Here is a 14,378-nt window from a genome sequence, read left to right as displayed (position 1 = left end):
AAACACAATCACACACACACAATCATGCAGACACAATCAAGCACACATATAATCATGCACACACACATAAACAATCTCACACGCAATCACACACAGACACACACAAAATCAAACACAATCACACACACACAATCACGCAAACACAATCACACACAGACAATCACACACACAATCATGCAGACACAATCAAGCACACATATAATTATGCACACACACAAACAATCTCACACGCAATCACACACAGACACACACAAAATCACACACAATCACACACACAATCACGCAAACACAATCACACACACTATCGCATACTCGCACACACAAACATGCACAATCACAATCTCATTCACAATCACACACAAACACAATCACACACACAATCACACACAATGACACACAAACAATCACACAAACACAATCACACACACAAACACAATTTCATACACAATCACACTCACACACAAACACACACACAATCACATACACACAATCACGCTCGTAATCACATAAACACAATCTCACATACAAACACACATGCACAATCTCACACACAATCACACACACACAATCTCACACACACACACACACACACAATCACACACACAATTACACACAAAAATACACACACACAATCTCACATACAAACACACACCAACAATCACACAAACACAATCTCACAAGCACATTCACACTCACACACACACATGCAATCACATACACAATCACACACACACACAATCACGCACAAACAATTACTCACACACACTCATACACACATCACACAAACACAATCTCACACACACACAATCATACAAACACAATTGCACACACAATCACACACAATAACACACAATCACACACAATTACACTCACACATAATCACACAATCAAACACAATTGCACACACAATCACACTCACACACATTATCACACACACAATTACACACAAACACACACACACAATCACACACATACAATCACACAAACACAAATGCACACACAATCACACTCAAACACACACACAAACTCAATCTCACACACACACACACTCACACACAATCACACACACAAGCAATCACCCACAAAATCACACACACACTGGTCTGGCAACACTGTACTGATGTGGTAACAATCAAGGACACTGTCTGGCTGCACCGATATGATAACATTGTACTGGTGTGACTAGTGATCCGGGACATTGGCTGGCTGTGCTGGTGACACTGTGTAAAAACAAATAAATAAAATAAACCAATAAAGAGGGTATCGATCACTGCTAAAACACACTGTTTCTTCTCACAGCTGATAGATGAGCGAAGGAACAGAGTGCTGCCTGCTAGGGATGAGCCCAATGTTTGCCGAACAGCGAAAATTATGCGGTGTTCGCGGCAAATTCGAGAGCCGTGGAACATCGTTAAAGTCTATGGGACACTAACATGAAAAACCAAAAGTGCTAATTTTAAAGGCTTATATGCAAGTTATTGCCATAAATAGTGTATGGGGACCCAAGTCCTGCCCCACGGGTAAAACGGCTGTTTTTTTCAGGAGCAGTGATTTTAATAATGCTTAAAGTGAAACAATAAAAAGGAAATATTCCGAGACTTCCGGTTCCGGCGCCGCATGTGAGGGAGTGAGGAACGGCGGCTCCGGGTGTAATCAGCCTAAAAATCCGGCTAATAGTGCCTGCGGACGGTGAGCAGCTCTCGGTCCCTCCTCACATTAGCCCAGGAAAAACAGCGGATAGACAGATTTGTCCCACACGGTCCCACTGACGCCTCCACAGCTCCGAGAACGGAGCTCTGCCATTCCGCTCCTCATACATCCAACATGGCGGACAGAGTAGCCCCCTCAGGAATGTCAGCTCCACAGACTGACTCTGCTCATCATACAGCCTCTCTACCACTCCAGCCCGAGGAACAGTATGCTGGCCTGGCTCAAGCTGTCTCTCCTATCCCACACCATAACAGCAGCGGTGGACAGGGCTATTGCTGCAGGGATAACACAGCTCAGAAAGGAGCTGGGAGACCATGCCAAGAGGCTCTCTGAGTTAGAACACCGCATGTCCAACTTGAAAGATGAGTTACAGAATTCCTTTACCTCTGAACAGCAATCAAAGCAAGCTCAGCAATTTATACTTGACAAGCTGGACGACCTGGAAAACCGCCCTCGACGCAATAACCTGCGGGTTATTGGTCTCTCGGAGTCCATTAACTCAGAGTCACTAAACGACATCTGCACCACACATATACTGGGCGCCCTGGGAATCGCAGCACCATGCATAGTCGAGAGAGCTCACCGACTAGGGGCGCCGTCAAATGACAGGCGTACACCGAGACCTGTTATTGTAAAATATTTAAATTACTCTGACAGGCTTAAGATCCTGAAGTCATTCAGGAACATTAAATCTTTGCAATTGGATGGACGCAAGCTACTTCTGTTCGCAGATTACTCTCAGGAGGTCTCCCGAAGACACAAAGCGTTTCAACCCATGTGTGCTGCTCTATATCAAAAGGGGATCAAGTTTACACTGGCTTATCCAGCAATACTCTGCTTCACGGAACTATCCAGTGATCCCAAATCCTTCTCTCACCCAGAGGAAGCGATGCAGTATCTGCAAGCCTAACTCCACATTCCAATGGACACCTCTGCACCCTCTACCACTTCACACTGCACCAAGAGAGTGCAGTCCCAGAAAAGATCTGCCAAGAAGCTTCATCTCTCTGACTCTGGTTGCAACAGAATGCGCTAATCTACGCTACAAAAATGTCACTCCATCCTTTTCATTTCAAGCTGAGATCACACTGTTACATCTGCCCTGATAGCCTCAGCTCAAACCATTGTATCCCTTGTTTGCTGTTACTGATTATCTTAGTTCCATCCTACTTGTTCAATGTTTTCTGAATTTTTTTCTCTTATATAGATAGGCACAACCTTACAGCGGGACGATCCACAATGCTCTCTCTCGAGCATCTACGCGGTTGCCTGCATTGTCCACCCACCCTTCTATCATCTATCGTATAGAGTAGGGATGAGCTTTGAGTTCGAGTCGAACTCATGTTCGACTCGAACATTGGCTGTTCGCAAGTTCGCCGAACAGCGAACAATTTGGGGTGTTCGCGGCAAATTCGAATGCCACGGAACACCCTTTAAAAGTCTATGGGAGAAATCAAAAGTGCTAATTTTAAAGGCTTATATGCAAGTTATTGTCATAAAAAGTGTTTGGGGACCTGGGTCCTGCCCCAGAGAACATGGATCAATGCAAAAAAAAGTTTTAAAAACGGCCGTTTTTTCAGGAGCAGTGATTTTAATAATGCTTAAAGTCAAACAAAAAAAAGTGTAATATCCCTTTAAATTTTAATATCACTTTAAATAGCTGGGGGGTGTCTATAGTATGCCTGTAAAGGGGCGCATGTTTCCTGTGTTTAGAACAGTCTGACAGCAAAATGACATTTCGAAGGAAAAAACCCATTTAAAACTACTTGCGGCTATTGCATTGCCGGTCACACAATACACATAGAAGTTCATTGATAAAAACGGCATGGGAATTCCCCACAGGGGAACCCTGAACCAAAATTTAAAAAAAAAAATGACGTGGGGGTCAGGTCTGGTATGGATATTAAGGGGAACCCCGGCCAAAATTTTTTAAAAAATGACGTGGGAGTCCCCCTAAATTCCATACCAGACCCATCAGGTCTGGTATGGATTTTAAGGGGAACCCTGCGCCAAAAAAAAAAAAAAAACAGCGTGGGGTCCCCCCAAAAGTCCATACCAGACCCTTATCCGAGCAGGCCGCAGGAAAAGATGGGGGGACGAGAGTGCGCCCCCCCTCCTGAACAGTACCAGGCCACATGCCCTCAACATTGGGAGGGTGCTTTGGGGTGCTTCTCATCTTCTTTTTTTCTTCATTTTCTTCTCCGGCCCGCTCCGCATCCATGCTGGCATGGAGGGAGGCTCCCGCTGTGTGACGGCGTCTCCTCGTCTGACGGTTCTTAAATAACGGGGGGCAGGGCCTCCCGGTGACCCCGCCCCCCTCTGACGCACGGGACATGACGGGACTTCCCTGTGGCATTCCCCGTGACGTCACAGGGAAATCCCGTCAAGTCACCGTGCGTCAGAGGGGGGCGGGGTCACTGGGTGGTCCCACCCCTCGTTATTTAAGAACCGTCAGACGAGGAGACGCTGTCACACAGCGGGAGCCTCCCTCCATGCCAGCATGGATGCGGAGCGGCCCGGAGAAGAAGATGAAGAAGAGAAGAAGAGAAGAAAAGAAGAAGAGAAGAAGATGAAGAAGATGAAGTGAAGAGCGGGAGCCTCCCCCCATGCCATGGGTGCAGAGCGGCCCGAGGAGAAGAAAATAGAAGACGCCACGGAGGAGATGCTGGACGAGAACGCCGGAGGAAGAACCAGAAGAGCCAGAAGAACCAGAAGAAGAAGATGAAGGAAGATAGAAGAAAGAAGAAGCATTTAAATAAAGGAATTGTCAAAAACTGTCTCTTGTCATTTTTAACATTTTTGACAGTTTTTTAGTGAAATGCTAGGGGTAAGTACCCACTTACCATTTCACACAGGGGGGAGGGCCGGGATCTGGGGGTCCCCTTGTTAAAGGGGGCTTCCAGATTCCAATAAGCCCCCCGCCCGCAGACCCCCACAACCACCGGCCAGGGTTGTGGGGATGAGGCCCTTGTCCTCATCAACATGGGGACAAGGTGTTTTGGGGGGCTACCCCAAAGCACCCTCCCAATGTTGAGGGCATGTGGCCTGGTACGGTTCAGGAGGGGGGGGCGCTCTCTCGTCCCCCCCTCTTTTCCTGCAGCCTGCCAGGTTGCATGCTCAGATAAGGGTCTGGTATGGATTTTTGGGGGGGACCCCATGCCGTTTTTTTTTTTTTTTCTTTTGGCGCGGGGTTTCCCTTAAAATCCGTACCAGACCTGAAGGGTCTGGTATGGAATTTAGGGGGACCCCCACGTCATTTTTTTAAAAATTTTGGCCGGGGTTCCCCTTAATATCCATACCAGACCTGAAGGGCCTGGTATGGAATTTAGGGGGACCCCATGTCATTTTTTTAATTTTGGTTCAGGGTTCCCCTGTGGGGAATTCCCATGCCGTTTTTATCAATGAACTTCTATGTGTATTGTCGGACTGGCAATGCAATAGCCGCGAGTAGTTTTAAATGGGTTTTTTCCTTCGAAATGTCATTTTGCTGTCAGACTGTTCTAAACACAGGAAACATGCGCCCCTTTACAGGCATACTATAGACACCCTTCAGCTAAAAAATTTAAAAGGATATTACACTTTTATTGTTTGACTTTAAGCATTAATAAAATCACTGCTCCTGAAAAAACTGCCGTTTTTAAGACATTTTTTGCATTGATACATGTCCCCTGGGGCAGGACCCAGGTCCCCAAACACTTTTTATGACAATAACTTGCATATAAGCCTTTAAAATTAGCACTTTTGATTATTCATGTTCGTGTCCCATAGACTTTAATGGTGTTCGCGTATTCGAACAAACTTTTTTCCTGTTGGCATGTTCTGGTGCAAACCGAACAGGGGGGTGTTCGGCTCATCCCTAGTATAGAGGGTCGCCACGCAGTCCACGGGTATGAGCTCCAGAATCCCCCAGTCACGCTGTTCGTCTACGTTGGTTGCACATGTGGAAAAAAAAATACAGGCTTCACTGGGTATGTGATACCCAAGTCACGTATACATCCCAGCATCTACCATTTCTTCTAATGCACCTTATTATGCTAATCAGACCCCCCCATTCATCGACTATTCATGAAAGTTAGTTCCTGGAACGTCAAAGAGTTATGTTCGCCCAACAAATGGATGGTGGTTCTTCGTCACCTAAAACGCTTAAAAGCAGACATAGCCCTACTCCAGGAAACACATTTAACTAAAGCCAATTTTATTTGTATGCGCAAACTCTGGGTAGGTCAGGTGCTTGGGTCATCAGCAGTGAAAGGTAAAGCAGGTGTTTTCCTAGTTCACAAATATCTACACTGTGAAGTGATCTCAGTCCAAGAAGATAGCAAGGGTAGGACACTCACGGCGCAACTCAAAATGTCTGCCCGGGAATGGGTAATAACAAATGTTTACGCCCCGAATTCTCCTTCACGACATTTCTTTCAAACACTGACCTCCAATTTAGCTCCCCATCTCCATTTTCCCCTACTGGTAGCTGGAGACTTCAACTCAGTTCTCGAACCATGAGATGATAAATCACCTGGGAACCGTCGCACAGCCTCAAATGTCCAAAAACCCCCACACATTTAATGAATTTCACTAAAAGCCTTCACCTAGCAGACATCTGGATACTAAAACATCCTGAGGGTAGAGAATATACATTCTTTTCATCCCCACAACTCGTTGTCTAGGATAGACTACACCTTTCTGAATTCTCTCCTTATTGACCATGCCTCTGACCCCTGCATCCACGGTATAGCCATTTTGGACCATGCAACAATTTCTGTCAATCTGACCGGGTTAGCCACACAGGGATCTGTTAAAATCTGGTGCTTCCCCTCATACTTAGCTCATGATAAGACCCTACAACAGATTATCAGAGACACCTGGAAGGAGTACCTCTCTACCAACTCTGCGCACCAAGACAACCCCAATCTATTTTGGGAAACTGGGAAAGTGGTTTTGCGGGGAAGGATTATTTCCTACGCCTCAGCCTACAAGAAAAGGGTCTCCAGAAAATACTATGAGGCAAGTAAAGCCCTACGCTTGGCTTAAGCCAACTTAGCACAGAACAATTCACGAAAACACAGGGAACTATGGCGCAATGCCAAGGACCAATTTCATCTGTGGGCAGAGGCTCAGGAAAGAATGCATCAGTCAATGCTTGATCTTAGTTATCATAATAAATCAGGCAAACTTCTGGCCCAATTGTGTAAAGGCCCCCATTCCCCCACACATATAGTTGCCCTTAAAGACGGATCTGGTAGCCTCACCACCTCACCCAAAACTATAAACCTCATCTTAGAGAAATTCTATGCTTCGCTATACGGCCCGACCCAATCGATGAGACCATAGCCATTTCTTATCTAGACCAAGTCCCACTTCCCAACATCAAAACCACACTCCTGGAACAGTTTAATGCCCCGATCTCTCTTGAAGAGATTAAATGCGCAATTAAATCAATAGCTCCAGGCAAAGCACCAGGCCCCGACGGTTACCCATCCAAATTTTACAAACTCTCCTTAGACACCGTTGTCCCCCCCTTGGTGTACCAAAAAATACTAGATGGGAATCAATACTTACCCTCGGGCCTCCAAGCCCATATTAAACTAATCCCCAAAAAAGACAAAGATCTCACTGACCCAGGCTCATATCGCCCAATTTCCCTGTTAAATTTGGACTCCAAATTACTCTCCAAAATTATAGCAAACAGACTGACACCCATCATGCCCTCTCTCATCCACCCATCGCAAGCGGGTTTCACTCAGGGGAGATCTGCAACTTCCAATATCAGGAAAGTGCTGACAGTTCAAGAGCATGCGAGGGTCCGATCACCGACGAAACCGCCATAATCACACTTGATGCCGAGAAGGCATTCGACAACGTCAGTTTTCATTGGTTGAAGTTGGTCCTGTCGAGATTTGGCTTCTCAGGTTCTTTGATACACCTCATTAACGCCATGTATTCTGCCCCTTCTGCTAATGTAATTGCGGCGGGCCACATCTCCAGCAACATATGGCTACATGAAGGCATTGAGCAAGTGTGCCCCTTCTCCCGCCTTTAGTTTAACCTGGCACTAGAACCCCTCTCTCGGTTTCTACTCACAGTCTTCATGGGGTATAAATTGGCTCTCAAGAGCTGTGTACTGCATTATTTGCAGACAACTTTTTAATCTTTACGTCAAACCCCAAATTAGATATGATACACGTTCAAGAGATATTTACAACCTTCCGGGCGTGCTCTGGTCTGAGAATACATTTTTCCAAAAGCAAAATACTTCCACTTTTCCATGCACGATCCCCCCTCTGGGCCACTGACTCAATCTTCACAGTCGCCAAAAACCATATCACCTACTTGGGGATAAAAATAGGCAAGACACCCTCCTCACTCTACCAACTCAATTTCCTCTTGGTTCTAAACAAAATCATTGCAGAGCTAGAAAGCTGGTCAGACCTCCCCCTCTCACTATTTGACAGGTGCCATCTATTTAAGATGGTGAGTTTTCCTAAACTACTTTACCCTCTTCAGTTGATTCCCCTATTGCTAAAACACAAAGACCTTTAAAAATTATAAAAAGTGATAACCAAATTTCTGGGGATTGGCCGTAAATCTCGGATAGCTATTCAGAAACTATCCTTTCCCAAACATAAAGGGAAAGCTAGCTTCCCTAATATAAGACTTTAATTACAACCTTTCTTGTCTGCTGAGAGTGGGGTTAGACTGGACAACACGGGCATCTCAATACTCTAACCATGATCTGGAGTCTCAGGTGACAAGCCCCTTTAGTCTATCCGTGTTGCTGCACTGTGGAACCAGATCAATCCCTTTTCCTCTGAAGCATAACCTCCTCATACAGGATACAGTGGGGGCCTGGAGAGAGATAGGCAAAAAACTGGGGTTTTCTCCCTTCATGTCTAACCACCTACATATTTGCGGCCCTCTGTTTCCACAGGCGCAGCAACACCCAACCAGGAATTTGCGCTTTAAAACTTCCCCACTGGACATCTTTATAAAGCGGAACCGCCACAAGATATCTGACCTCTACAAACCCTTGAAGTCTCTTTTCAAAATACCGGCCAACGCCACTACCTCTTCTAAAGAGATATTATGCACTGCGCTAGGGTAAACTAAAATAATATGTGAACCCCTCTTAGTGAGTTACAAGCAAATATTGTGTCAATCAAAATTACAAACTCATGTATATAAATCTTTTCATAATCATCTATAAGAGAGCACCGAGTTTACGTAACAAACTGGTACATAATGTCGTGGAACCACCTCCTCTGAAACCGAAGATGTTTTGGGACTTAAAAGGTTTTTATGGTTGTGGGAGGTGCTATAGTTGTATAAGAGTCCCAACCAATATTAAAAGGGTAAAAGAATTCCATAACCCCCATACTGATCAGATATACACTATTAGAGATTTTATATCCAGCGACATGGTTGGGGTTGTTTATGGGGTAAAATGTCTGTGCAATTTCATCTATGTTGGTCGCACTATTAGGGCTTTTAGGGCTTTAAAGGATCGAATGGAGGAGCACGTAAGAAATATACGTAAAGGATTCATACACACGATCGGAATTTCCGACAACGGATTTTGTTGTCGGAAAATTTTATAGCCTGCTCTCAAACTTTGTGTGTCGGAAAATCTGATGGAAAATGTGTGATGGAGCCCACACACGGTCGAAATTTCCGACAAGGTACTATCACACATTTTCCGTCGGAAAATCCGACCGTATGTACAGGGCATAAACCTGTAAGATACACCTCCGTGAACTGATGACCAGTCACAGCTGCAAAACTCCTTTGGACTAACTCCCCTCCAGAACCTACACCCCATTTCTTGGACTAAGAACCACTTCCTATACCTACCACCCAGGACTGATGGCCACATGAAGAAATCACTAATAGCTTGACTTCAAAATTAGAAGCAACTCAAAATATTAACTGAAAATCAGACAACCCAACCATTTATTAAACAAAGGCATTCTGAGAACTATATGTACTGTATGTCACACATTATTTTATCATTTACCTTGTGTATAGACTCAATGATACCCAATTTGCAACAGTAGCTGTATTATTACTCACGTTTCTGAGGTAGCAGAGCATTCTCCAGGTAATCATCCTCTGTGATCTCCTTTCCATCCAACTCCAGCATCAAGGTGAAATCTCTCACCACCCAGATGAATGCAGGAAAGTGTCTGGAAAACTGTCCCTCATTATTCTCATTATCCTTTGATTTTATCTTAATCATTTCAGCCAGCTCCCCCACAAAACTGATTTTGAGTTAAGGATGTACAAACCATGTTATTTTCTTCAAAGGTTCTATATTTTAGTCCTTCCACATCCCTGGATTAGGGGTGAACCAAACTGCCTTGGGTTCAGTTCAAGCAGGTTTTGGTAAACTTCATGAAACCTAAACCCCATTTAAATCAGTGGGAGCTGAATTAGTCAAATTAAAATGCCCATTTTCTGGGCTAATAGGTAAGGTGGTGTCTACCTGTGAAGGGGCATCTCTGTGATGTACAGAAAGTGCTGCAGCAGCTCTAACATTTGCAAAGGAAACAAGAACTGCTCAAAATTGCTGGCAAATTAAATTTCATTGCCGGCTTCTTAAAAAACACACACCCACAAAGCTTTCTAAGGGTCTTCTATGTGTCTTGGGGAGCCTTTGGAGGGGTTTGTTTGCCATTTAAAAAAAAATAGCAATGACATGTCATTTGCTGGCAATTTAAACTGTATACTTTTTTTCTTTGTATATGTCACTTTTGTTGTCACACGTGCTACAGAAAGAATGATAACACATTTTGTAGAATCCCCCCATAAATTCATGAGGGGCCCTCAGACTTGAAGGATCTGGTATGGTTTTCCTGGGGGACCTCATGCAATTTTTGTAGGGGTCTCCAACGCTTTGCTTACATGGCCAGGGATTCCCAGCAATGTAAGTAATTTTGGCCGGTGGTGTCACTGGTTGTTAAAGCGGAGCTCCACCCAAAAGTGGAACTTCCGCTCATCAGATTCCTCCCCCCTTCTGATGTCACAATTGGCACCTTTCAGGGGGGAGGGGGTGCAGATACCTGTATAATACAGGTATTTGCACCCACTTCCGGCATATATATCCACAGAATCTGCGGGTATTTAAGCCACTTCCCGTCCCCCCCGCTGTCTGCTGGGAAACACACAGGTTCCAGAGAAAGCAGGGACAATCCGTATTGCGCTGAATGACTTGCGCATGCGCAGTAGGGGACTCGGGAAGTGAAGGCGCAAGCCTTCACTTCCTGATTCCCTTACCAAAGATGGAGGCGGCATCACAGGAGAAAAGGGACTTTCCTAGGTCTCATAGGCATCGGTCCCCCTCGAGATCAAGACGTCTTAGATCTTCATCAAGGTCCAGACTGTTGTGGAAAATTTTATTAATGTATGTTGTCAGATGCCCCCCAGTGTCAGTTTTGCTGCAATACTCTCAGGTGAGCGTATTCGCACATACAGATGCTGGAGGAAGACCATTGGATGCGGAAACCTTCCTGTGGACATGGCAGATCTGTTGCTCTTTTAGGGATGTTAGATTATGCATTCATCAGGAGCTTGGCCACCTCATGATGACTACATTAATGACTCCAAGCATACATGTCTGCGTACATGGGAACTATAGCATAACTATATGAAAATTATTGATCAGTGAGCCATAATTTTTGTATGGTTCGCATCACTGGTAACAGTGGGAGTGTGCACATGGTTGTGTTCAAAGCCATGTGCTTGCCACATGGTTTTGCACACCACCGTCTGCACAAGTCACTACTGTATTCATATTTTGAATGTATACATGTCTTTGATTGGTTCTGTTTTTTACCCTGTTGGAGGGGTTTCTGTGTTCTCACATCCTGTTACATCCTTATATGGTCATTCATTTCCTGTGATGTCACTTGCAGTAAGAAGTGATTGGCTGTTGGAACCATCACTTCCTGTTTGTGAAAGCTTTTGAGATAATAAAGGGGCATGCGAGCTGGAGAAAGGCAGTCATGCTGAGCGGAGGATGTAAGTAGGAGCAGATGTCTGTTTACTTGGAATGGGTTTTTAGCTAAGATGCATTTATTTCATTAGACGATTAGACGATTGGTATTATATCATACGATGGAAATGGGTGCTTATTAGCACAGGAGATATAGCTGTGTGCATAGCTTACAGCCGAATTTCCATATCACAGACATCACAGGGGAAGCTCAAGATCCTCTTCCAGGCATCATGTTCACCATCATCGGAGTCACTCCAGGCTTGGAGCTTGTTGGGGGTGCGGATCTCAGGCCCCAACGGGCAGGTTGCAGTGTGAGACATGCTGTGCTCAGGCATTGAGTGAAAGGTAAAGGGACAATCAGCAGATGGTATCGCTGGACAAGTGAGTGGTTGTGTTGCTATGGATTTTATAGCATATTTATTTGTTAGTTAGATTGTATAGTTAGTCTAGTTAGTCTTTAGGATCATAGGCTGTGTTAAGAAGCTAGGCTCTCCCCATTGATATGCAAATAAACCAGTCAGATTCTTTTAGGAGCTAAGGAGAGGATATGATGTAAGCGGAATGAGGGGAAGGGTTTTTGGGAAGCATGTGGAGAAAAAGAACAGAGTTGGTTTTGAAACACAAAGGAACAACATGTGTGCTGAAAGACTTGATTTGAGGACTTTGGAGAAAGCAGATGGACTCTGAGCAAAGAACCATGAAGATTACATCTTGATTCCATCTCTAAGTTGAGTAGAGGTTTAGTAACCATTGCTTACATATTGTACGTGCTTATTTTGTTAGAAAGGATAATTAGCTTGTTCATGTTGTAGGCATATGTTATACTTTACATGCTACTAATTGTGTATCCTGCAGTTTTATTTGCAGTTTTTCCTGTTCGGTAAAGCACATTAATACACTACAGAGGTCTAAACTTCCTTGGCTTTTAACGCAAGAACCTTTAATAGAAACCAAGCAAAACAGTGGTGCAAGAGACTCTGAAAGCCTGGAATGCCAGTTAGAAGCAGAATGTGGCTGGTGGGTCAGCAAGTTCCCTGCCTAAAGTTAGCCACAAGGATCTGGAGCCAGCCCAGTCATCCCTCATCAAGGTCCTCGGACAGCGAAGACACTGATGATGATGACATATACATGGGTTTTGATTTTTTCATTAGTTGCTCCTCTGGTACAGGCAGTCCCCCTCAAAGCAGAGTAAGTATTTTAAACATCTTTAGAAAGAGCAATGTAACTTCCCGCTGTTGCCAGAGCTTAAGGATGTCACAGATGAATGGAGCAAGACAGAGAGGAAAAGGTCCCTGCAGAGCAGGCTAGCAAAACTTTATCCGTTTAAAGTAGAGGATGCCCAGCACCTCAAATCAGCTCCCCTGGTAAATGTGGCCCCCATAAGCCTGACCGACCACGTCACCCTGCCATTGAAAGACATCATCTCCTTTAAAGATGGTCTGGACAGACTGATCGATATGGATCTGAACAGGATCTACATGACAGGCTGGGTCCGCCTCTAAACTGGCGTTTGCGGCCATGTCGAAAGCCATGGAGGTCTGGGTTGATGAAGTATATTCTTCACTCATGAATATCTCAGATGGGGCAGCCAAGGCCTTGGCTGTTCATGATCTGAAGATTGCACTGGTGCTCCTGGGTGAGGCCTTGATTGACATCATCTGGTCTCTAGCTCTAGTTATGCACTGGTCCGTTACAGCCAAAACATGCCTTGTGTCTTTAGCAGGCCTGGTGCAAGATCCTCTTTGAGGGGTCCTTGCTCTTCAGTAATAAGCTTGACAGTGCTATAGCCCAGACCACGGGGGGTAAGTTGGGGTTCTTGCCCCAGAACCGTCACTTGTTTAGCCAGAAGAGATCTCAGTCCAGAACGCAGTGTTTGGATTGTTCTAGAGGGACATGCTCTTACAGGCCCGGGGAAGAGTTTAGGAAGAGCTGGAGGAGAGGCCAGTCGTCCTTTCAGAAGTCATCCAAGAAAGCAGCCTCAGGAGGTCATGAGGCTTCAAAGCCCTTTTGAGATTGGGCTCACCCAAGTATTCCCAGTAGGGGCTCGCCTGCTTTACTTCCAACATGTTTGTGTAGCACTAACTCACGGTGGAGCTGCTGGTTTAAGCGGGTCTGTTACCTTCACTCTGCTTCCCTCTGTTTCACCAGCACCGGGTCTAGGGTTCCGTTGAGTTTACTTCTGGGCGACACACGCACCAACACTGGAGTACATTTTCAATGCTTTATTAAACAAACGACTTAGGAAGTAGCAGGAAAGAGGTAGAAAGGAAACTTGCAGAAGAAACTCAAATATTCTCTGAAAGGGTTCTCTTGGCAAAAGGTCTTGGTATGATTCAAATACTATTTGAAATGCGCTCCCCTCATGGGACTCACTCCTTGCTCGTCTGGATAGGCCTCTCTCACCGGTCTAGCAGCCAGTACGCAGCATGAATCAAAGTCTCTGCCACAGACTTGTTTGGGAATAAAATCTGTACGATCTTCTGTCACAGGATGTATAGATTTGCTGTAGTGAAAGTCAGTCACAGTGCTTGAACCTTTAAGCCGAGCCGGTAACACTATGCTGTATAGTTACTTTTGGATACGTCCTCCAACTGAGTCACCAGGCCCCTCTATAGACCAGCATGCGGCATGATCTCTCCAAGATGGGTCCTCCCCTGGGATCTCCTCGGTTGTCCAGCTT

At 45.1% G+C, this 14,378-nt stretch overlaps 1 protein-coding gene across 9 annotated transcripts in view; it reads right to left on the bottom strand.

Annotated features, from left to right (window-relative positions):
• The window catches only part of LOC141148189 (guanylate-binding protein 1-like), a 229,852-nt gene that overhangs the window by 171,576 nt on the left and 43,898 nt on the right, over positions 1-14,378 (bottom strand). For all 9 annotated transcript variants that reach the window (XR_012245180.1, XR_012245181.1, XM_073635388.1 and 6 more), the window contains one exon: positions 9,775-9,962. Coding sequence is in view for 7 of the 9 variants with exons in the window: in XM_073635388.1 (XP_073491489.1) it covers positions 9,775-9,962 (188 nt within the window). In the remaining 2 variants the exon portion in view is untranslated. The remainder of the gene's footprint in view (positions 1-9,774; positions 9,963-14,378) is intronic.

Source organism: Aquarana catesbeiana, linkage group LG06, assembly GCF_042186555.1.
Source record: "Aquarana catesbeiana isolate 2022-GZ linkage group LG06, ASM4218655v1, whole genome shotgun sequence".
NCBI classification, from domain to species: domain Eukaryota; kingdom Metazoa; phylum Chordata; class Amphibia; order Anura; family Ranidae; genus Aquarana; species Aquarana catesbeiana.
The sequence above is the reverse complement of the archived record's forward strand: the minus strand, read 5'-3'. Positions and strand labels throughout refer to the sequence as shown.